At 39.5% G+C, this 23,315-nt stretch overlaps 1 protein-coding gene across 2 annotated transcripts in view; it reads left to right on the forward strand.

The window, feature by feature from the left end:
* Positions 1-1,434: 1,434 nt before the first annotated feature.
* virma (vir like m6A methyltransferase associated) overlaps positions 1,435-23,315 on the forward strand; it is a 29,120-nt gene continuing 7,239 nt past the window's right edge. Inside the window, exons 1-19 of one of the 2 annotated variants that reach the window (XM_057835466.1) lie at positions 1,435-1,554; positions 1,924-2,036; positions 5,412-5,498; positions 6,684-6,732; positions 9,269-9,431; positions 9,514-9,642; positions 12,130-12,357; positions 13,856-14,580; positions 15,031-15,168; positions 15,316-15,542; positions 16,854-17,381; positions 17,473-17,627; positions 17,711-17,793; positions 20,072-20,165; positions 20,433-20,821; positions 20,893-21,048; positions 21,698-21,933; positions 22,019-22,268; positions 22,479-22,696. In XM_057835466.1, coding sequence (XP_057691449.1) covers positions 1,492-1,554; positions 1,924-2,036; positions 5,412-5,498; positions 6,684-6,732; positions 9,269-9,431; positions 9,514-9,642; positions 12,130-12,357; positions 13,856-14,580; positions 15,031-15,168; positions 15,316-15,542; positions 16,854-17,381; positions 17,473-17,627; positions 17,711-17,793; positions 20,072-20,165; positions 20,433-20,821; positions 20,893-21,048; positions 21,698-21,933; positions 22,019-22,268; positions 22,479-22,696 — 4,031 coding nt within the window. In that variant the 5' untranslated portion in view covers positions 1,435-1,491. The remainder of the gene's footprint in view (positions 1,555-1,923; positions 2,037-5,411; positions 5,499-6,683; positions 6,733-9,268; positions 9,432-9,513; positions 9,643-12,129; positions 12,358-13,855; positions 14,581-15,030; positions 15,169-15,315; positions 15,543-16,853; positions 17,382-17,472; positions 17,628-17,710; positions 17,794-20,071; positions 20,166-20,432; positions 20,822-20,892; positions 21,049-21,697; positions 21,934-22,018; positions 22,269-22,478; positions 22,697-23,315) is intronic. The other variant, XM_057835467.1, reaches the window with a different exon arrangement.

Consider the following 23,315-nt stretch of genomic DNA (forward strand, 5'->3'; position numbering starts at 1 on the left):
CTGTAAGATGCCACAAACTTCTGTGGCAGCCTTGGAGAGGTCCATTGTTAGATCTTGGGAAAAGATGACAGCATCCTACATGAAGAAGACCTGTCAAGCGTTCCGCAGGCGCCTGGAGGCTGTTGTGACACTTAAGGGAGGACACATTGAAAAATAGAGTGTACTGTACATGTTCTTTACAATAATATGTAATTTGTGATTAAATTCTAATTCTAAGCTGAATAAACATGGCATTTAAGTTGTATTATGGCAGTGTAAACTTTTTTTTGGGTCACCCTGTATTTTACAATAGTTACTAGTATAATAATACACCGAGGTAATGTAATTAAAATCTTAGTTTAATTATACTTAAATAGTTGTTTACAGTGTTTTACTCATGTTTATTATTGCATGTATAAATTTTTTAGTATTTTTTGTATTATTTATTCAAAATTTTGCATTGAAATAGTTATTGATCCTCGTTTTTATTTTATCATTGTATTTAATGTAACTGTAATGCGATTAAATTAGCAATTAATCACGTGAAAAAATATTGGTGAACTTAACTTTAAAAATATCATTTTCATTTTGTCATTATGATATGTTTTTGTTATTTATTTGCATTATCTAGTAAAAACAACTAAATGTAAAAGTGTTTGTGTTTCATATATAAAATATTTTGATACTAAAATAAGACATGCTATTTTTTACCTTATTATTTAATTTAATTTCAGACTATTGAATGAATGAATGAATGAATGAATGAATTTATTGTCATTGTCATCATCATCAGTATCATTGACAGTTACAGAGTGTGGGATAGTTTGGCCAAGAAGGAGAAACATTGACGCAGAATATGGAATAATTTGCCCGAAAAAGATGATGACAGACAAAGGAAGATGGGAAAAAAGCAAATGCTTATCGATACCCGTCCCCCAACAGCCCGGGACGCACAGTCTAGCATGTTAGTGTTGCATAGTCCATTTTTTTTGCCGGACATGGCCGTTGGTTTGGTGTATTATTTATGAAATTTATTTCTATATTTCTAATATATTTTATTGTAAATTAATTGTCTTGATTGTAATAATAAAGAATAATTCCGGCTCATTTTTTTTTTCCATTCAATTTATTTTGACTCACTAAACCTAATAAAAACTATTCTAAAACTTACATGTACATACAAAATTGCTATTACTCTTTTCATTCGTTACTTACAATAAATTTAACAGTTTACCAAATATTTACTGAGATAAATGATTGCAGAAAGAATATATAAACTATCCAAATTGATGGGAAAATGGCTATATTAATACAACAAAGGTCAATGCTCACTAAACCAGATTTTAAAACATAGTTCGTTGAATGGCAAAATAAAAACCCTTTTACCCATATATCTTAATATGAAATAATAACGAATAATTTCCCACTGTTTATCACGTCAATACGCTTGTGCCCCGGAAGTAGTCACCGAAGTCGGAAGTTGACCCCCGCAGCCAGTGGTCGCTGAAAGCAATGGCGGGGGATCCGACACCTGAGCTTCTTTTTTTGGACACATTCAAACACCAAAGCGCAGAGGTGACAATACAGTTTATTTTAATCCAGCCCAAAACCTCTCTGCATTTAATACATGTATCGTGTCTATACCGGTGATGTTTTTAAATAGCCAGGTGCAAGTTAAAGGGCTACGATGCTAATGTTAGCATCATTTGCACGGGAATTATGAGCTACAGTGTAAGAAATCGATTCACGTAATCATTCTTGTTTACTGCATATGGTATGTAATGTCCCTTCGGATTGTATTTTTAATAGTAAAAGAATGCTCCCTGTAGAACTGTGCCTTTTTTAAATTTCCGATCACAGCACTACGCGCTTGCCTGTGCTGTGTGTTATTCTAGGTTGTATGTAAACATTCTATGTCATTTGTTTATGTCCGGTCACGTACAGTTTACCAATGTGGATGTGGTGCGCTTTCCCTGCGTTGTGATTATCACAGAGGTCCGTGTTATTCCTCCTGGAATCAAAGCACATAGCAACTTACCTGACAGCAGAGCATGCGGGTAAGCCCGATGTGTTACACACTATCACATACATACTAGTCCTTCTCAAAAAATTAGCAAATTGTAATAAAGTTCATTATTTTCTGCAATGTACTGATAAACATTAGACTTTCATATATTTTAGATTCATTACACAAAACTGAAGTAGTTCAAGCCTTTTATTGTTTTAATATTGATGATTTTGAAAAGTCAAGAAAAACCAAGAAAAACCAAAAATCCCTATCTCAAAAAAATATCATATTTCATCCTGCAAATACACAAAAGTGTTTTTTAATACAAAAAAAGTCAACCTTCAATTTATTATATCAGCTATACACTCAATACTTGGTCAGGAATCCTTTTGCAGAAATGACTGCTTCAATGCGGCATGGCATGGAGGCAATCGGCCTGTGGCACTGCTGAGGTGTTATGGATGCTTCGATAGTGGCCTTAAGCTCATCCACAGTGTTGGGTCTGGTGTCTCTCAACTTCCTCTTCACAATATTCCACAGGATCTCTATGGGGTTCTGGTCAGGAGAGTTGGCAGGCCAATTGAGCACAGTCATGCCATGGTCAGTGAACCATTTACCAGTGGTTTTGGCACTGTGAGCAGGTGCCAGGTCGTGCTGAAAAATGAAATCTTCATCTCCATAAAGCTTCTCAGCAGATGGAAGCATGAAGTGCTCCAAAATCTCCTGATAGCTAGCTGCATTGATCCTGCTCTTAATAAAACACAGTAGACTAACACCAGCAGCTGACATGGCACCCAGACCATCACTGACTGTGGGTACTTGACACTGGACTTCAGGCATTTTGGCATTTCCTTGTCCCCAGTCTTCCTCCAAACTCTGGCACAAAATTTGCTTTCATCTGAAAAAAGTACTTTGCACTACTGAGAAACAGTCCAGTGCTGCTTCTCTGTAGCCCAGGTCAGGGGCTTCTGTCGCGGTTTCAGGTTCAAAAGTGGCTTGACCTGGGGAATGCGGCACCTGTAGCCCATTTCCAGCACACCCCTGTGCACGATGGCTCTGGATGTTTCTACTCCAGACTCGGTCCACTGTTTCTGCAGGTCCCCCAAGGTCTGGAATTGGCCCTTCTTGACAAATCTTTCTCAGGATGTGGTCTACTTTTCTGGTTGTGCAGTGTGTCCTGCCACACTTTTTCCTCCCCAAAGACTTCCCAATGAGGTGCCTTGATACAGCACTCTGGGAACAGCCTATTCGCTCAGAAATTTATTTCTGTGTCTTAGCCTCTTGCTTGAGGGTGTCAATGATGGCCTTCTGGACAGCAGTCAGGTCGGCAGTCTTGCCCATGATTGCGGTTTTGAGTAATGAACCAGGCTGGGAGTTTTTAAAAGCCTCAGGAATCTTTCGCAGGGGTTTTGAGTTAATTCGTTGATTCAGATAATTATGTTAGTAGCTTCTTTAGAGTACCTTTTCATGATGTGCTAATTTTTGAGATGGGGATTTTTGGGTTTTTCTTGACTTTTTTGCCAAAATCTTCAACATTAAAAGGCTTGAACTACTTCAGTTGTGTGTAATGAATCTAATATATATGAAAGTCTAATGTTTACCAGTATATTACAGAAAATAATGAACTTCATCACAATATGCTATTTTTTGAGAAGGACTAGTACACTCATTCATACTTCATTTACTTGTCTTACAATCAAAAATCTCTGAGTCTGAAGATTCTTATTGTTGTTGCTTCTTTTCATCCATCCTCCCCCAACTATTTATTTATACAGGTTAAAGGTCACATAACTGATTCACTCATTTGTGATGTAGTACGAAGTAAAGGAAGAAGAAAATATAATTTTATTGAAAACTCATTGATGGTGAGAGACGTCTAATCCCTTTTGACTGTGTTTGGGGCTGGCAGCAAAAAATTGTATATAATCGCTCTCAGCCCTCCCAGTCAAAATGGATTGGGCGTCTATTACAGTGAATGACAGCAAATGAGTTAATGGAAGACTGTTTGAAATCACTTGTGTTGGTTTCATTGTTTTCTATATGACAAAAAATGGCATTTGAGCAGGGAGAATGGACTGTTCTATGAACTCTGTTGTCAACTGGGGGACCTGTATATAATCTTAAATATGTGTCTTTATACTGGAGTGCAACTTTTTTTATCAGTGTGAATGTTTTGGGTGACTAAGAAGTTAATGTCTATTAGGATTGCACAATATATCGCGTGAACATCGCTATCACAATGTGCGCATACGCAATAGTCCTATCGCAGGATATGCACTTTTTTTTTTTTTTTTTTTTAAATTTATTTTTATTGCTTCATAAAAGCATCAAGTGTGCAGAGTCATGGCCTCCTAGGGGGCCCCTTTTATCAGAGCTGGGTAGAGTAGCCAAAAATTGTACTCAAGTCAGAGTAGCGTTACTTCAAAATAGTATTGCAAAATAGTATTAACAGTATAAGTAAAATTACTCATCCAAAAACATTTGTACTCAAGTACAAGTAAAAAAATTATTTGGTGAAAAGAAGACTTTAGTAACGAGTAACATTGTGAGTTAACTGCTTACAATGTTTGATTTTTATTTATTTCATTTTTTTATATATATATATATATTTTTTCAGCACATACAGTAAATACTTTATATTTTTATGGTGCTTTAAAGACGACATGATTGAACAGGGTGGTGTGATAGAGGAAAGGCAAGCTTGAGTCTGATTGGTGTAATGGAGTGATGTGATTATTGTTGCGACATCTCATTGGTGAAACTGGTGGAGCTACTGTTGGCATCTCTGACAAAAATAAAGTCAATATGTACAATAAAGAGGAAAAATGTCACAACTCTAGTGTAGCCCAAAATAGCGGAGTAAGAGTAGCGTTTCACGAAGCTACTCAAGTAAAAATAAAAAGTAAATTTTTCTCTAAAAGTTACTCAAGTAAATGTAACGGAGTAAATGTAACGTGTTCCTACGCACCTCTGCCTTTTATAACAGCAATCGTCATCATTCACAAATTAACCCCCTTAGCCTGGAATAAACAGGCATTATTATTATACGGGTATCTGTGATTTTTTACGAATAGTTTTATCTCTGCTCGTGGATCTTCATATAATGTAAAGCACTTTGAATTGCCTTGTGTTGAATTGTACTATACAAATAAATTTGCCTTGCCTTGCCATTATATGAATACAATGTGGTCATGGTGAGTCAACCAAAGTATCTATCCAAATTCTTCTAGTTTTAATATCACAATATATTATCGCAATATATCGCACACCCCCAAAAAGTCGCAATGTCAGTTTTTTCCAATATCGTTCAGCCCTAATGTCTGTGCTGTTTTATCCTCCTTACATCTGTTGTGATAGCGGCCCGGTGTTTCTACATCACACAAGTTATTCATCAGTTTCATCGTGTGTGTTTTTGGTTTTCTAGAGAGACATCCCCACATGCCTTCCAGCTGGAGCTGTTCTTCAATAATGTCCCCAAACCTAACAGCCCCACTTTTAACAGACTTGGCAGGTGAGGACGACATTCTACATTCTCTGCTCACCCTCCACCTTGTTTCTCTATCCTTATGAGGCTGTCCTCTTTCCATCTCTGTATTTCTTGTGTAGGTCTCCAAAGTTTTTTAAGATGCACATGTCTGTCTGACCTGTAGAACCAGTCACAATAGCATCCAAACCTAGTTTTTAGAGGCCAGTGGGGTGTGTGTAGTGTACTCAATTGAGCACCCACCCATATTCAGGTTTCTTTGTTCTTGTTTTGGCTAACTGGTAACACCTGAAACTCAACCCCACCCTTGTTGCAGTTGAAGATGACGTAGCACTCATCAGTGGTCTCAGAAAGAGAACTGAACAAGTTCTATTTTTATTGTCATAACTAGGCTGTTGCAAATGACTATTTTTCTCCTGAATTTTTTTCCTTTTTTTTTTCTTACTACTGTAGCAATTAAAATTTTGGCGATGCTTATCAATTTACAAAAACATTTTTGAATGCTTGAATTCTTTATAAAAAATACAAATAAATAACAACAGACAAATAACAGATAAATAACAATGATAAATCACAATTAAACAACTGGGTCAAATGCTGATAACATTAAATAGTGCAAAAGAATGGAATGTAAACAGATTCAGAACACTAACTTCACCTTTGCAACATGATTCAAAACAATTGTTAAAAAAACTAAATATTAAAATTATCTAGCATTAATATTATAGTATACTACTATAGGTATATACACAATAACACGTTATAATTAGGGCTGTCATACGATAAAAAATTTTAATCGAGTTAATCACAGCTTTAAAATTAATTAATCGTAATTAATCGCAATTCAAACCATATCTAAAATATGCCATATTTTTCTGTAAATTATTGTTGGAATGGAAAGATCAACATAGTACATATATACAAATATGTTTATTATAACAATAAATTAAAGATACATGATAATATCGGTCGCCGATGATTATCGGACGATAATGGCAATTATAACGTCACACAGATAATCCAGATAATAAAAAAATTCAACCGATAATGCCGTATTTCACGTTATCAGATCGGGGACATCCCTAATTAACTTAACATCTCAGCGAACTGAGTAGTTTTGTGCAGACAGACAGACACTGTGTAGCTCTACATTCTAGTTTATGGTGCAGACTGGTTATTAATACATCCTCTCTTGTTTTTTTTTCTCTTTAGTCTGGAATATGACGAGAATAAGTCGATTGTCTTCAGACCCAGTGGAAAGGTGAGCTGAAATAGAATGTGATCACACCCCGTATAAAAGAGCAGGTTTTTCTGATGTAACAAATTCTATTTCATGTGTTACCTCAGCCTGTTGTTTATCTGGTTTGGTTGTATAAGTGAAATATATTTTTTTTCTTCAGCTCTCTAGTAAATATCTGAAGTTTTTAGGTCAAAATTGATTAGTATTTTGCACATTTAAAGATCTGTCTACTTTGATGGAAAAACTATCTAGGCCCGAGTGATAGGGAACCCCAAAAGGGTCAAAATTAAATAGTAACATTTTGAAATAAATACCCTTCTATAAATAACTGAAAAAAATTTGGAGTATGGCCCTTAAATTTTAAAATAAGGTAATATTACTATGAAAAAGAATTGACAAGATAAAAAGCGTTTTTAACAACGTATTGTTTTATTTCATTATCCCTATAGACCCTACCCACCTACGTCACAAAACCACGTGCTCGCTGTATGGTTCCGCCCACTTGTCCGTCATTTTGACTCTGTATTAGCATTGTTTTCAATTGATGGCGGAATTTAAAATGCATTTCATGGAAGACCCGGTGCTTTCTGATGCCGCAAACTCACTGGATCTGTTGCATAAAAGGCGTTATGAGGAAAAGCTTCGTTCTATACAGTCGCCAGATCCATATTTGATGCCCAAATCGATGTTTTTCGACACACTGTCTTCGCCCTGTCTGCCTGACATCTGCTACGCAGATATTTACAATTATCTTGTCCACACTAAATCAGCCTATTCTCACGAAAATATGAAAAACTTCAAGAGCTTGGAGGCTTATAAATACTTCGTTGCTGGTTGGGTGAAACAGGTCCTCGTCCACGAAAATTCGGCAGGAATCTATCTTGTGCTTGGAAAGGTGAGTTACGAAATTTTCAATTCAAAATCTTTTGTTATTGCTAACATCCACTGTCAAGTCTAATGTATTTCATGTCGTTTGTCAATGGAGTTAAGGCTTTTAATGTTTATATGGTTTAGCGATAGCACTCTCACTACATACATACGTGTATGTTGTCGGCGATTAGCCTAGCAATGATCTTAATTGTGGTTATTTGTCAGCCCCGTAGACGAGGCCAGTTTCTTTCACTTGGTACCAGCTAAATATTATTCAAAAAATAACGATGGTGGAAGAAAGGGAAGTCACAAACATCTTGAATTTGAAACTATGTCGTACTACGTCGTATGTTGTCGGCGATTAGCCTCGCAATGATCTTAATTGTGGTTATTTGTCAGCCCCGTAGACGAGGCCAGTTTCTTTCACTTGGTACCAGCTAAATATTATTCAAAAAATAACGATGGTGGAAGAAAGGGAAGTCACAAACAACTTGAATTTGAAACTATGTCGTACTACGTCGTATGTTGTCGGCGATTAGCCTCGCAATGATCTTAATTGTGGTTATTTGTCAGCCCAAAACCCTCTAAGTATATCTTAAATGCATCTTACCGGATATAAAATGACTACTACATAGTCTGTGGTGATTTTTTGGTGCCCAGTTTTCACGTCGAATTGCAGCCGTCCATTTCGCTCTCTTTGGATCCCTCGGAATACGGTAAAACTTCAAGTTTCTCCTTCCATCTTCTCTGTTAGTGCAACCAACAGCCACACACGCCTTCACCATTTTGATTATTAATGTTAAGGAGCAGAAAAACACGCCGTAAATAGGAGAAATGTACGTAGCCGTAACAGGTTAACACTATGTTTTGACGGACAAGTGGGCGGTACCATTCAGGAGAGCGGAGTTGTGACGTCACGTGGGTAGGGTCTATACCACAGTAGCCTTTTTATTTCATAATGTCATTTTTCAGCACAATGAGATTTTACAAGATAAGCGTTTTTCACTGTCCTTTTTTTCAAAATGGCTTTTTACACAAAGGCCTTTTTATTTCATAACGTCGTTTTCAAGCACAATGAAGTGTGTGCTGTCAACCAAATGCATAAGGTGGAGTCAGTTAAGTGATTGGCTCAATGGATGGTGGAGTTTGGTTAGCTGCCTTACCATTTGGTAGTGTCACTTTCAGACCTCAGAGAAGTTGCTAACCAGTTGGATAGTAATGAAAGGCTTCTACCTCAGTCTTAGCGAGGATTTCAGCAGCAGTGTGTTTTTTGATTAGATGCTTTCTGGAAATTTACAGTTCAGCGACGCTACCAACTGCTAGCGCAGCTAGCCAGATTCCATAATCCATCTAGCCAATTAACTGACTCTGCCTTATGTATTTGATTGACAGCAAATGCTTCATTGTGCTGGAAAACGACATTATGAAATAAAAAGGCTATTGTGGGAAAAGGAATTATGAAATAAAAAAATACTTTGTGAAAAATGCCTTATATCTTGTAAAATCTTTTTCATATTATTACCTTATTTTACGAATTATTATTATGTCTGTTATTTATCAATGGGTATTTATTTCAAAATGTTCATTTTATTGATTTAATTTAGACCCTTTTGGGGTTCCATAGAGTGAATTGTTCCTTGAAAACATGTAAAATGAAAGCTATTAAACATGCTGTACTTCTGTTAAGATTAACACAGATGGCCTGGTGCTGCGTGGCTGGTACACCACTCTGACCTTGGCTATTTACGGCACAGCGGAGCGTTCACACGGACACGAACAAAGCTCACCTCCACCGCCACCTCCCCCACCCCTTCAACAACCGTGTGGGCCCAAGAGACTTGTTAAACAAGGTGATCATCTTTCAAAAGAGCATTCAGTAATCATCATTTCAGTAGATTTTCCTTTACTACGATCAATGTTTTTTCTTTGCAGAGTGGGAAAAAGATGACCAATACAATGGGAGCCCACCGAGACCAGCACCCCGAGGACCTCGCACTCCACCTGGGCCCCCGCCCCCTGACGATGACGACGAGGAGCAAGTCCAAGTGCCAGGAGTGAGCTGTGAGTAACATACAGTGGGGAGAACAAGTATTTCATACACTGCCGTTTTTTCTGGTTTTCCCACTTGCAAGCCATGTAGAGGTCTGTAATTTGTATCATAAGTTCTCTTCAACTGTGAGGGACGGAATCTAATGCAAAAATCCAGAAAATCACATTGTATAATTTTTAAATAATAAATTTGTATTTAGCTGCATGAAATAAGTATTTGATACATTACCAACTCGTAAATATTTCGGCTCTTAGTTATTTTTTAAGAACCCCTCCTGTTCTCCACTCATTACCGGAGGTAACTGCACCTGTTTGAACTTGTTACCTGTATAAAAGACACTGTTCACATGCTCAAACAAACAAACTCCAACCTCTCCACAATGGCCAAGACCAAAGAGCTGTGTAAGGACATCAGGGATAAAATAATAGACCTGCACAAGGCTGGGATGGGCTACAGGAAAATAAGCAAGCAGCTTGGTGAGAAGGTAACAACTGTTGGAGCGATTATTAGAAAATGGAAAAATTTCAAGTTGACGGTCAGTCTACCTCGTTCTGGGGCTCCATGCAAGATCTCACCTTGTGGGGCATCACTGATCATGAGGAAGGTGAGGGATCAGCCCAGTACTACACGGCAGGACCTGGTCAATGACCTGAAGAGAGCTGGAACCACAGTCTCGAAGAAAACCATCGGAAACACATTACGCCGTCATGGATTAAAATCCTACAGCGCACGCAAGGTCCCGCTGCTGAAGCCAGTACATGTCCAGACACGTATGAAGTTTGCCACTGACCATCTGTATGATCCAGAAGAGCAATGGGAGAAGGTCATGTGGTCGGATGAGACCAAAATTGAACTTTTTGGTCTAAACTTGGCTCGTCGTGTTTGGAGGAAAAAGAAGGATGAGTACAACCCCAAGAACACCGTCCCAACCGTGAAACATGGAGGAGGAAACATCATTTTTTGGGGCTGCTTCTCTGCCAAGGGTACAGGACGACTGCACCGTATTGAGGGGAGGATGGATGGGGCTATGTATCGCCAGATCTTGGCTGACAACCTCCTTCCTTCAGTGAGAGCCCTGAAGATGGGTCGTGGCTGGGTCTTCCAGCATGACAACGACCCAGAGCACACAGCCAAGGCAACTAAAGAGTGGCTCCGTAAGAAGCTTCTTAAGGTCCTTGAGTGGCCTAGCCAGTCACCAGATCTGAACCCGATAGCAACTCTATGGAGGGAGCTGAAAGTCCGTGTTGCCCGGCAGCAGCCCCGAAACCTGAAGGCTCTGGAGAAGATCTGCATGGAGGAGTGGGCCAAAATCCCTGCTGCAGTGTGTGCAAACCTTGTCAAGCACTACAGGAAACGTTTGGTATCTGTAATAGCAAACAAAGGTTTCTGTACCAAATATTAAGTTCAATTTTTGTCATGTATCAAATACTTATTTCATGCAATTAAATGCAAATTTATTCTTTAAAAATCATACAACGTGATTTTCTGGGTTTTTTTTGTATTAGATTCCATCCCTCACAGTTGAAGAGAACTTATGATACAAATTACAGACCTCTACATGCTTTGCAAGTGGGAAAAGCAGCAAAATCGGCAGTGTATCACATACTTGTTCTCCCCACTGTAATTTGTCCATTACTTTGCTCTTTTTTTAATCTTTCTACATCCTTTGTATATTTGTATTTTTCAGTGGTTGTTTTTTATGAGTTTTTACAGTATAGTTATGGAAATTCCCTCGTAAGTGGGAAAGGAGAACAATAATTGCCGATAGGCTTTTCAGAAGCATATTGAATGCTTTGAGAAAAGTAACATAAACCCAATCATGCAGTAGCTGCTGTTGGCCTCAGCTCATATACAGACATGCAGATTCACCAATATTTGGGGCTATGTCCATTTTGTCTTTTTTCCACGCGCGAGCGCGCACACACACACACACACGCTACACTGCAATGCAAACGCACGTGACGCTCCTTTTAGTGCATTCGCAGTAGCAACGCGATGCTCCTATTAGTGCATTCGCAGTAGCAACGCGACGCTCCTATCAGTGTGTTCGCAGTAGCAACGCGACAATCCTATTGGTGCGTTCGCAGGAACAACCACTTTTTCGACTGCCACCATTATTGTAAATAGTCAAATGCATGACATGGGTGAGTGGGTTGTTAACACAGGTATGTAAAAATTAAGCATGACTTCTGTGCTTACTTAAGAGAAGCTAAATCCTACCGTGTCTTCTCACGCCCATCAATATGACAAAATCAATGTCACATTCTCATCTCTTCTCTTGTTTGCGGAGAAAAGGTGATGTTGAGATCTGTATCTTTATGGTTTTATCTTATCAAGGCATATTGTGATAGCTACAAAATAGTGAGGCGCCCATGGAGCGCACTGATAAATACCTGTGTAATATACTTTAGTAGTTCTAAAATTTAGCTGCATTTTTTTTTTTCTAGTAATGACATGTTATATAGTTTTGCTGAATGTCTTTGCCGTTACATCAACAGTGAGCATGGTCAAAGATGAACCACGCGAAGGCCGTGAGGACTACCTGGAGGCCGTGTCACCTGAAAGGTCACTGGCTGCCGATGAAGCATATTCTGATGCTGAGCAAGAGGAGGGTGAGGACGAAGAGGAGGAGCAAGAGGAGGAAGATGACGTTCGAACAGAGGGGAGCGCTCCAGAAGATGAGGAAGAAGAGGAAGATGAGGGTGAGGACGAGGAGATGGAGGAAGGTAGGGGAGTTGTTTGGTGGGAGAAGTGCAGTCTCCAATCTCAAATGGACGCAGAATTTGAAACCCATTTGAGGTACACCATCAATCGTTCACAACTGAGTCCATTTGGGATTAAGTAAAAAACAGCCAGATTTGCTGTGGCATGCTGCCTCCTTCAATGTCCTTAGCTACCCAGGCTTATTATTGACAATCATAGACTTATAATTGAAGATGGGCTGTCTTCGTGTCTTGTATGCCCAACTCGGCCTGCATGTTTGGAAGTGATGCAATCATCAGATCTGTCTTTGGCTGTATTTGGAAATCACCCTTTATTCACTTCATCTTGCCATCTATGCTTGCCATTTTGTATTGCTTTTTTAATGTGTTGTGGCAGTTTATGTTGTTCCCTGTATCGTGCCCTAATTTTATCACAAAATGTAGCTGGAAAAGTAGTGAACAATCGATGGTCACATTACAAAAGCAACATGACGCATTGTGCCAAAGCTAAAAAAAATATATACTGGACTGTCTCAGAAAATTAGAATACACAATATTCTAATTTTTTGAGACAGTCCTGTGTATATATACAGGACTGTCTCAGGAAATTAGAATACACAATATTCCTGACTGCCTCAGGAAATTAGAATATTGTGTATTCCTGTCTCAGGAAATTAGAATACACAATATTCCTGACTGCCTCAGGAAATTAGAATATTGTGTATTCTAATTTCCTGAGACAGTCCTGTATATATACACAGGACTGTCTCAAAAAATTAGAATATTGTGTATTCTAATTTTCTGAGACAGTCCAGTATATATTTCTATGGTGCACTTCTGAGCGAGCAATGATTTTGAAGATTTTGAGCACTGAAAAATATATTGAGCGAGCAATTAAAGATTTTTGAGCACAGAAAATAATACTGAGCAGAAAAAAACTACTCTGTGTTCCATAATTGTGTTTGCATGTTAGTTTTACCCACTCAATCCCTTCTCCCGCTCTCACTTAATCACTCGACCTCTGCGCTCACCGGTTTGTTTTCTCTGTGCCCTCAGTTTGGCACACGCGTTACAAATGTGCAACAAAGCCAACCAATCAGAGAGCTGGCCGAAGTACACCGATTGGCTATTTGCCCTCCAATTAGATTACTTGCTAGATTCACCCTGATCACGCAAAGGAGACAGACTTGGACGGTAGAAGGATGACTTCTTTGGGATCGACGATGACAGTATTTATTATTATGATTATTGTCTCATGTTATATAACTTGTTGTTCTATTCCGTTGTTAAGATGCAAGTCAACTCGTAAGTCCTCTATCTCAAGGCACCGCTATAGAGTGATTAGGGATTGAGGAATAAGTAAATTATTACAAAAATATAGCCTATTTGGATTCTTAAATCAGAAAGCAAGGATACATAAGTAGCTGGCTTCCTCACTCTCACTCCCTCTTTGTATCTCAGATGACGTACCATAATTTAGAATGTAAAACAAACCCCTCTATTGTCTCTGTTTATTGTCTAGGTGATGATGGCTATGAACAGATTTCTAGTGACGAGGATGATCTGGATAATGGCAACTTTAAACTACCTTCCTTTGACATGGACTACACACCAGAGGACCTTGCATCTGTTCCACCAGTCCAGTTTGACCCATATGAACGAGAACTCCGACCGCTGGTCTACTTTACACCCCCGTACAAAACACTCTTTGATACCCAGCTGGAGAAACCCGTTGCAGAGGAGCCCAAAGACCCCAGTACCTCAGAGGAAGTAGGAAGTGGAGAAGATACCGATTGTGTTGCACAGCTGAAAGAGCTGCTAGGAAGCATTGGAGAAGAAAGAGATGTCCGCTGGGTCACCGCTCTGGAAGAAGCATCAGGACTACTTGCCAAAGGCTTAACATGCCTTGTTAAACGGAGCGAAGTGGAAGAGCATGTCAGTGTTTTAGCCCAGTGGACTCTCCAAGCATTAAGTATGGAGATTGCCCTCACACAACCAATTGCCGTGAATCTCAGACAACTAAAAGCAGGCGCCAAGTTGGCGTCGTACCTAGCAGAGTGTCCTCAGGGCCTGAAGGCCCTGCTCCATGATGGGGCTTTGGACGTGCTGTTGGAACTCCTCCATAGGGACCATGTCTCCTCTACATTGAAACTTAGTCTTCTCAGGGCACTTGATGCTTTGATTAGTTCTCCTGTTGGTGTAGAGGCTTTCCTCAGTGCTGGAGAGTCAGAGAAGACTGGCTATCAGGTGAGCATAAACTCTTTCTAAGTCAAACTAGGAATAGGGCCTTTTGGTCCTATTCCTAATATCTATATTTGCGCTATTCTTTTTTTACGCATTTTAAAAACATTTAGAGCAAGTTGACTTTTTTGCCCTCTGTGATTTGCTTCCTCTTTTCTAATACTATCCAAGTTAACTGAGTAGTACAGGAAAAGCCCTTTCGTTCTGCAGTTGATGAATGGGGAGAAAGCCTAAGTTCATCATGAAGTGAACAAAACAACGTGAAACTGTTACGACCAAATTCATATTTTAGAGAAATTGAATGTTCTTTAGTGTACTCACTTCATGGTTGGTGATATTAGGTTGTGTCAGCAAGGATCTGCAAATAAATCATGCAGCCCTTAACATTACTTACCCATTTTTGGAAATAAGTGTTTTTTTTTTCCCCCTTAAATTTTGAATTCCTATCCTTAACAGCGTTTAGTGCAACTGTTCCTCCGAGATGAAACAGTGAGAGTCATTACTGCTGGCAACGCTATTCTTCAGAAAAGCCACATGTTTGAGATACTGCTTGATCTACGGCGTACAGCAGCAGCGTGGAGTGAACCTCAGCAGGTACACACACGCACTATTCCTGATCAGAAGCAAGGTTTTTTTTTTCCAAATGAGCTTCCTAAAATTTTCTTATTGATACAGAGTCGTGTCACGAAAACCTTACCTGACTTAAACTTTAATACAAACAGTTTCTACAACCATTTTCAGGATGAGATTGAAGATGCTGAAACCCCCATGGAGGAGGAGCCAGCCTTAAGCTCCTCCGCTGTGAGCGAAGCAGAGCTTGATCGGTTGGTAGGTTCTCTGGAGGAGTTGTATCAGCTGCTAGAGACCGCCCCTCACTGCATGGTGCAGCCCCCGGGGAAAGCTTTTCCAACTTCTGTGAGAATAACAGGACCACAGGAAAGAGATGATCCATACCCAACACTCTATAGGTATACAGTCACAATCACCTGGTTCAAAAATATAGGTCATTCCAAAATTGAAGGGCATGTGGGCTTCCAATTCTTTGAAAAATAGATTTCTCTGATTTTCTGCTACATATTCATCAATAATAGGTTATAAACTATCAAAGGTTTGACTAGTTAAGTTTACAGATTATTGGTAATTGCTTTTATGCATAATTTATTTGGTTGTGCAATATTCGGCAGAATAACAGTAAAAGGGTTGCAAATCCGTACTAATGATAAGGTTAGTGCTAACCATAAGGACAAGTCTACTTTTGCAAGTCAGTAAAGACAAAAAAACCCCCCACATAATTGTTTTATTTTGATTAGATGCATAACGAGATTGCATGAGGTGGAGAGATTCATTTAATCAAGGATGAGTATTTTTCAAACATATGAAAAATAAAAGTTACATAAATTTGGTTTATCCATTCCTTTGCAAAACTTTGATGTCAAGTCCAGCATATCATGTGATTAAACATGTGGCCGCTTTCTTCTACCATGCTAAAAAGATTGGGGTTATTAAAATAAATGCTGTCCTTTGGGTTAGCCTGAGCCCACAGCCACAGCTCAACATTATTATCATCAGAACAAAAATAGTTGGATTATTTTCCATAAAAAACACGTGTGTATAACTACCGTAGTATCATGTTTACATTGTACTCACGCTCTCTTTCTCAACACAGACAGCTGCCAGAGAGAAAAAAATACCACATTTTACCACAGCTAGACACACTAAAGACGCTGGAGTTAACTCTCGTAGCTGGTGGGAAATATTCATAACAGTGTTTACTATCCTTTAATGTTGTATAAATATGAAATCGTATTGGAGGTATTGCTTCCTCGGCAGCCACCCTCCGCAAACATATTTTACAAGTCGGTTGGCCCTTCTCCTCTAAGCAGCGGCCGTTTGTAACTTTTCTGTAGCCGAGGTATTCCCATACCAGCGATATCTTTTTCTTCAATGGGGAAAAAACTTCAGGAGTTTCACCTCCTCCAGCCATCGTGTAGCACAGCTGACTCACTGACAGTGAGCAACAACCAGTGGGGGAGGGTTGAGCCTTACAGCTCTATTCTTTTTGAGACATAAAAAATAGCTGATACCTGAAAATTTTTGCGGTTTAGAAACCTTGACGTTTTCATATCGCAGTATACCTTGCAACCGGTAAATCAGCACATGTCTAGTAACTACACAGAATTGGCATATTTTGCAATTTAAAATTTCAACAGTGGGACGCAAAAAGCATTCCATGTTGGAATGACCCAACTGTTTTAAAACCAAACTTTTACCTTCTTTAGGTACCTGCATGCATGCCATTTTCTGGAGAGCACATCAGTGGTGCTTTCTGCAGCAGCGGCGGCCGGACACTTGGGCGTCACGCAAGCCGTGAGAGAGCTCCTTCGTTTTCTGTCACTTACTCAGTCGGGTTTGCTCTTCCTTCTCGCCCAACCCACTCCCACCAACTTGCTGTTGCGCCTTCTCGCATCCGTGGCGGAAAATGACAGCGAAGAGACTGCCTTCACTGGAGGAGAGGGAGTACTCAATGGCCCCGGGTTTGGTGAAGAGGGCTTCGGCGTGTGGATCATGCAGGCCCTGCATGCTCTCCAGGGGGTTTCAGAACTCTTGAACCATGTGACTTCAGGGGGAGAAGGACGAGTGTGTTTGGATGAAGGTGACAACCCAGAGGTCTTAGCTATGCTCCATTCACTTTATCTGATGACCTTCACCGCGACGGGTCGCAGTGCTGTAGCACACGTTTTAAGTTTGGACAATAACCTGTCCTGTCTGGTCACGCTGCTTCAGCACTACAGCAAGGAAGGACAAAGGTCAGAGCCCTTTCTTCACCCTAGTTTTATATCACTCAATTCACATTTTTACTCATGTCAGTGTATGAATATCTGTGTGTCTTTCATTTAGTGAAGCCAAGACTCGCAAAGCTGTGACGTATAACTATGCATGTATGTTGGTCTTGCTGGTGGTGCAAAGCTCAAATGAACTTCGGATGATGGAACAATATGCTGCGCCACTGCTCTCTATTGCCAAAGTCGACGACACCAATGCGAAGTTACAGGGTAAAAATGGCAAATTTGGAATTTGTGTTGTAGTGCTTTCTTGACATTAACGACACTGATGTTTTTTTTTTTGTTTTTTTTAGAGCTGAGCAAATGGCTGGAGCCTTTGGAAAAATTGCGCTTTGAAATCGGAAGCATCTCGCCACTTCTCGACTATGTCAAACAGGTACAGTATAAAACTCCTCTTTAAATCTCAAGTCAAAGCTGTAAAATATGGCGGAAAACACTCAGGTGACACACTCAGGAAAACACTCTGAGACCCCCAATTTGGCCAACTTTCAAAATTGTCCGATATGCATGTGTGAAACATAATTGGAAAGCTTAAAATCTCAATTTTCTGGGGGAAGCAAAATTTTGAACAGGAGGGCATTTTTAAAAAAAGTTTTTAAACAGCAAAACCCTATCTGGAGGTGAGAGCACGCGAGAGCAGGATTACAGACGCCATGACTTTAACAAGATATTATCGCGTACTTACCTTGTTTTGATCCAAAAACTCCATGTAGCATGTATCACTGAGTGTCAAGACACAGCTGTGAATGGCCACAGCTGGATTTTGGGGGATTTTATGGGTGAAACATGGTAATATAACGGGTTGCAATGCAGAAATCGCAGACATCAAGGAGTGGTCGAGATATTCTTTCTCATATATTAACCCTTTTAAAAGTTTTTTTTTTTTTCAATTTTTCTTTGTTTGGATCGATTATTTATCATCTAACATATCGGAGAAAATGCGACACTAACAAAAAAAATACAATGAAGCGAAAGTTGTGAGGTAGATAGCCGTGACTTTTTTACAGATGCCAGTTTTTTCATTGACATAATTTGTTTAAAAGTTTAAAATATGTGAATGAATAATTTTTCAAAGTCATTTTTTTTTAAACGAAGTATGAGACCTCAATGATTCTAAGCTAAAAACGACAGACATTTTGAATAATAAATCTAATTAATTACCTTCGTTTTATGGCTGGGTTAAAACAAAAGCGGTTGCGCGACGTCTGTAAACGGGGGTTTTCAGGGTAAAACGGACAAATTAAAAATAGTTTGGGGGCTTAATGAGCCATGAATCTGCTATGGCAGCATATAAACATATTGTTCTATCAAACACAACAGTTGTTTTGGCTTAAAGTACAGCAGTTTCTTTTGAAGAGGAGTGCAAGAGCAGAAACTGATTTTTCAGTCTTGTCTGTGTTTTCCGCCATATCAAAACATTTACGACTTATATCAGGGGAGTCAAACTCTTCTCTGTTTTGGGCTACATTGTAACTATGGTTTCCTTCGAAGGTCTATTTTATCTGCTAAGCCATATAAATGCCTCATGGCCTCGTATTATTACAAATTGGATTCCAAATGTTTGGAGACGGGACGCTATGCAAATTTTGACTAAAAACTCAATGCAATGACGTGGAGGTGTTGAATTTCAATACTTTTATTCAAAATCGAATATGGATGTCAGATTGAAAATTTAAACTGCGAAAATGACTAATTTTAATTTAAAAGTATTGTCTAATACAGGCCTCTAACTGTTCAACTGTCTTGGCCCTTGATGTGCCAAATATGTTTTCACAATTTGGATGGTGACCCAACATTTTTCGAATACGATATGTGCATATGCCCAACAAATGATAGCCAGAGTTCCAGATGAACTATTTTTTATACTGGAAGCACTGTAGTCCCTAACTTTATACAGTATGTTATTGTCACAAGTAAATATTCATATTGCCACTCATTTTCACTAGCAGCTTGTATTGTAGCATGTATTTTGCCAAAAACCGGTTTTAAGTGAGGAGCAGATGTTTTTCAGCAATAAAACACCTTGCAAACATTATAACGGTTTCAAAAAGAAAAAGAAAAAATCAGCAAAAATAGTCTTCACACAGGTGTGAGTGGATGAAAGATTGTATTCCATTGTTTCAAATTTTAATGGCAAAATGCTCCCATTTAGAAGCAGTCTGGAGACATGAAACCTGTTTTTAATTTAAAAAAAAAATCATCTCTCTGTTACCTGGTTTTGAAGCCAGTAACAAAGTTCTGTTCAAAAACTAGTCTATTTGTAAAGGCAAATTGGTACCAAAAAAATGCTCGCAACATTGCAAGAAACGTGAAGTTGATGCACATGATTTGCTTTCATGGGCCACACAAAATGGTGTGGTGGGTCAGATCCTGCCCTGGTCAGTTTGACACATATGGCTTAGACTGTAAAAAAGACTAAACATGCAACAAGCATTGTCCAAGCCATATAGCTTGTGTAATTAAATTTACATCTACAGGAGTAATAACAACAAACACAAGTGTCATTGCTATACTGTACACCCCACTGGTATGCAGGATGCTGCTGACATGTCAGGACTGCTCAAACAATTGCCTACACAGTTACATGTTAAAGTCGAGCCTGTGTTAAAGTGATGCCATATTCCAATTTACTCTGTTCTATTTCGTGTGTTCAGAATGTGGAAAACGTGTTGACTCCTGAGGGAACTGGGTTGGTCACTGCTCTCAGAGTGATCTGCTACATTGCCTGCCCCCTGCCTCCTGTTGGAGGTAAATACTTAACAGAAAGTCCAATACTAGTTTTTCCATCTCTGACGTACCATAGATAGTAGCCCCCGTGCTGATCATTCGCTGCTAGCCTCTACCAGTCAAAATGGATTTGATGATGTCAAATGCAGCCAATAAGTGAATGTTGACCCTAATGGTGGTACTTGCTATAAATTGTTTAAGAACAACTCTGTCCTAGACTCTAGAAAAAAAAAAAATTCTTGCCAAATAAAAAAAGAACGCAGTTCTCACTCACCATTGTCTCCCTAGGTCAGCAAAGGGACCTGAAGTGGAGTCTTGCCTGTGTTCAGCTGTTCTCCGGCGAGGGCTTGGATACATGCGTACGCGTCTTGCAGAAGTTATGCAGTGTTCTTTTGCAGCCGTGGCGCTTGCATGGAAACATGGGCCCAACGCCTCAGCGCTGTATGATCTTCCATGTGAGCATTAGCACGCTGCGGTTGTTGCGCACCATGCTAACGGAGCTGCTCCGCGGAGGCACTTTCCAGTTCAGGGACACTCGCGTGGCCAACATTTTGGTCATGCTCCACATGATAGTTTGTTCCATCCCTGCATCGGGACGACTTGATGGGGAAGAATCCAGAGTACAGGCTCTTATTGTTGATGTATTGCTCACTTTTACACACGGTGTCAACGAAGAGGTAAGGTTTGACCGGGAAAAGTGTTCCCTCTTTAATACGGAATATGTGAGTCAACTTTATGTCTCTTACAGGTGACACATACAGAGGAAACTCTGGCCAGTAACACGTGGTCACTGATGCTAAAAGAGGTTTTAGTATCATTACTCAAGGCCCCTGAAGGGCTCTTTTCTGGTCTTACGCTATTGTCTGAGCTCCTGCCGCTGCCCCTTCCAATGCAAAGCACTCAGGTATTTCAACTTGACATCATCAACTCTGATTTGTCTTTTTAATTTTTACACAGGGTTCCTCCGGATCCTTGAAAAGTTTTGATGGGCCTTGAATTCTTTATTTTAAAAAATAAGGCCTTAATGTGCATTACATGTCTTAAATTTTCAAGTCTCAATAATGTGGACACATAAGTACAATTAGGTATTTAATCAAATATTTTTTACGGGTTAAATATGCATACTTTTAAACTCATCCCATTTATGATTTCTGGGAGGAATATGGCACCGATCTCAATAGAGAGATTTCACGCAAGTGTAAACAATGGCACTGTCAAAATGATGAAATTCAACAAGAATGTAGACTTTGCAGGTCTTTTGCAGGATTTTTTTAAAAATTTGGGGTAAGAATAAAAGATGCAATTAAGTGATGTCACTTCCTGATTCAATGTGTTGTTGACGTGACTACTTCGACATGTCATGCAGTTGTTGACTTTCAGCAATGACTGGACCACACTACTTGACATCCCGTGATGTTTTTCTTTTATTTTCATTTTTGGTTTGGTGTCGAGTTAGTGATCAATTTAATTTCAGGCAGCATTAAAAAGTCTTGAATTTAATTAGCCTTGAGCTGAAGAAACCCTGTTACATATTCATGTCGTTGGTTCCACAGGTGTTGGCAGTACAAGACGTCGCAGTGGCCTTAAACACAAGGAAATTGTGGAGCATGCATATACGAGCACAGTGGAAAGTGTTTTCCGAGGCTTTGCGGTGTGTTTGCGCCACCAGCTGCCCTCCACTCTTGGCCATTCTCAGGAGAGTTTGTCTTCAACTGGCTGACCTGTCTTCACCCACTGCAACACTCATCATGAAGACCTTACTAGAGTTGCTCATGGAGGAACTACAACCGTAAGTGATGGACACCAATGTGTACTATGGCTATTTTTATTATTCTTTAAATTGACACAAAAAAGACAAAATGTTCCTCTTGCAGGGTGGAAGGCAAAGGAACATGCTGGGCCCAAGTCTTGCGACTGCTTTCTTTGACTGATGCGCTGGTATCACAAAGAGCTTGTAAATGTGCTATGCTGCACCTGCTGTCTGGGTCGGTGTCTGGAGAAGAACAGTTGGCAGAACTCTTCCCCTTGCTGTTGCCACTCCTGGTACCGACAGCCAACTCCTTGTTACAGCAACAGCAATGCAGCGAACTCATGGGAACAATAATACAGTCACTGTGTGACCAGGTAAGTTAATTTCAAGTTCTACATGAACCAAATCTGTCAATTGCAGTGAATAAGTTGAGGTATAATAACGTAGTATGCACAAGTGTTTGTCAAAAACAAAGGTATTCCTTCTAGGACTGAAACTAATGCTTTATTTTAAGCGGTATATGATATTCACCAGAAAAACAAATTCGTCTAAAAAGACATAATACCTCTTTGAATATTTTTCAGGACATTTCACTGGTATTATCTCAAGGGGGTGAAAGCTGCATGTCAGAGGTAGAACAGCTGGCCAACGCGCTTCCCAGCCGAGAAATGATGTCATCCATTTGCAACTCTTTGATGGAGGTTTTGGGGTATAGGGACAGCAGTGCCCCTCTCCTTCTCACCTGTATTAGGACTCTAACATTCCTCACAGAGCACGACTATGGACTTTACCACCTCAAAGTGTAAATACAAATCTCTTTTTTTTCCCTAAAGTTACCCATTCGAATTTACTGTATACCGTATTTTTCGGACTACAGGTCGCACCTGAGTATAAGTCGCACCAGCCATAAAATGCACAACGAAGAGGAAAAAAACATATATACGTCGAGTATAAGTCATATTTTTGGGGGAAATTTACTTGATAAAATCCAACATATAGAACAGATATGTCATCTTAAAAGGCAATTTAATATAAAAATACAATAGAGAACAACATGCTGAAGAAGTATACAGTATGCTGTTACATGACTCATGAAAAACGAAATGTGAATACACTGTCCTCACCAGGACGCTACGGCTCGGTCCTGGCTATACAGCGAGCTAAACTCCCAAATGACGATGCTGGACATCCATATAATTTGCTGAATCAATTTCGTCCTCGATACCAAACAGGTTCACATCAATGTAAATAAATGATAATTAGGTGCTATTACAGCAAAATACAAACGGTTAGCATGCGTTCGCTAGCATTAGCACATAGTTCAAACAACCACACAACTGGCTCTAATTGTCTGATCGCGGGTGGAAAACACACAACAACAACAGAAAAGGTGATACACACAGGCTTTGCCTCTGTACATA

The sequence above is a fragment of the Corythoichthys intestinalis genome, chromosome 4, assembly GCF_030265065.1.
Source record: "Corythoichthys intestinalis isolate RoL2023-P3 chromosome 4, ASM3026506v1, whole genome shotgun sequence".
NCBI lineage: Eukaryota > Metazoa > Chordata > Actinopteri > Syngnathiformes > Syngnathidae > Corythoichthys > Corythoichthys intestinalis.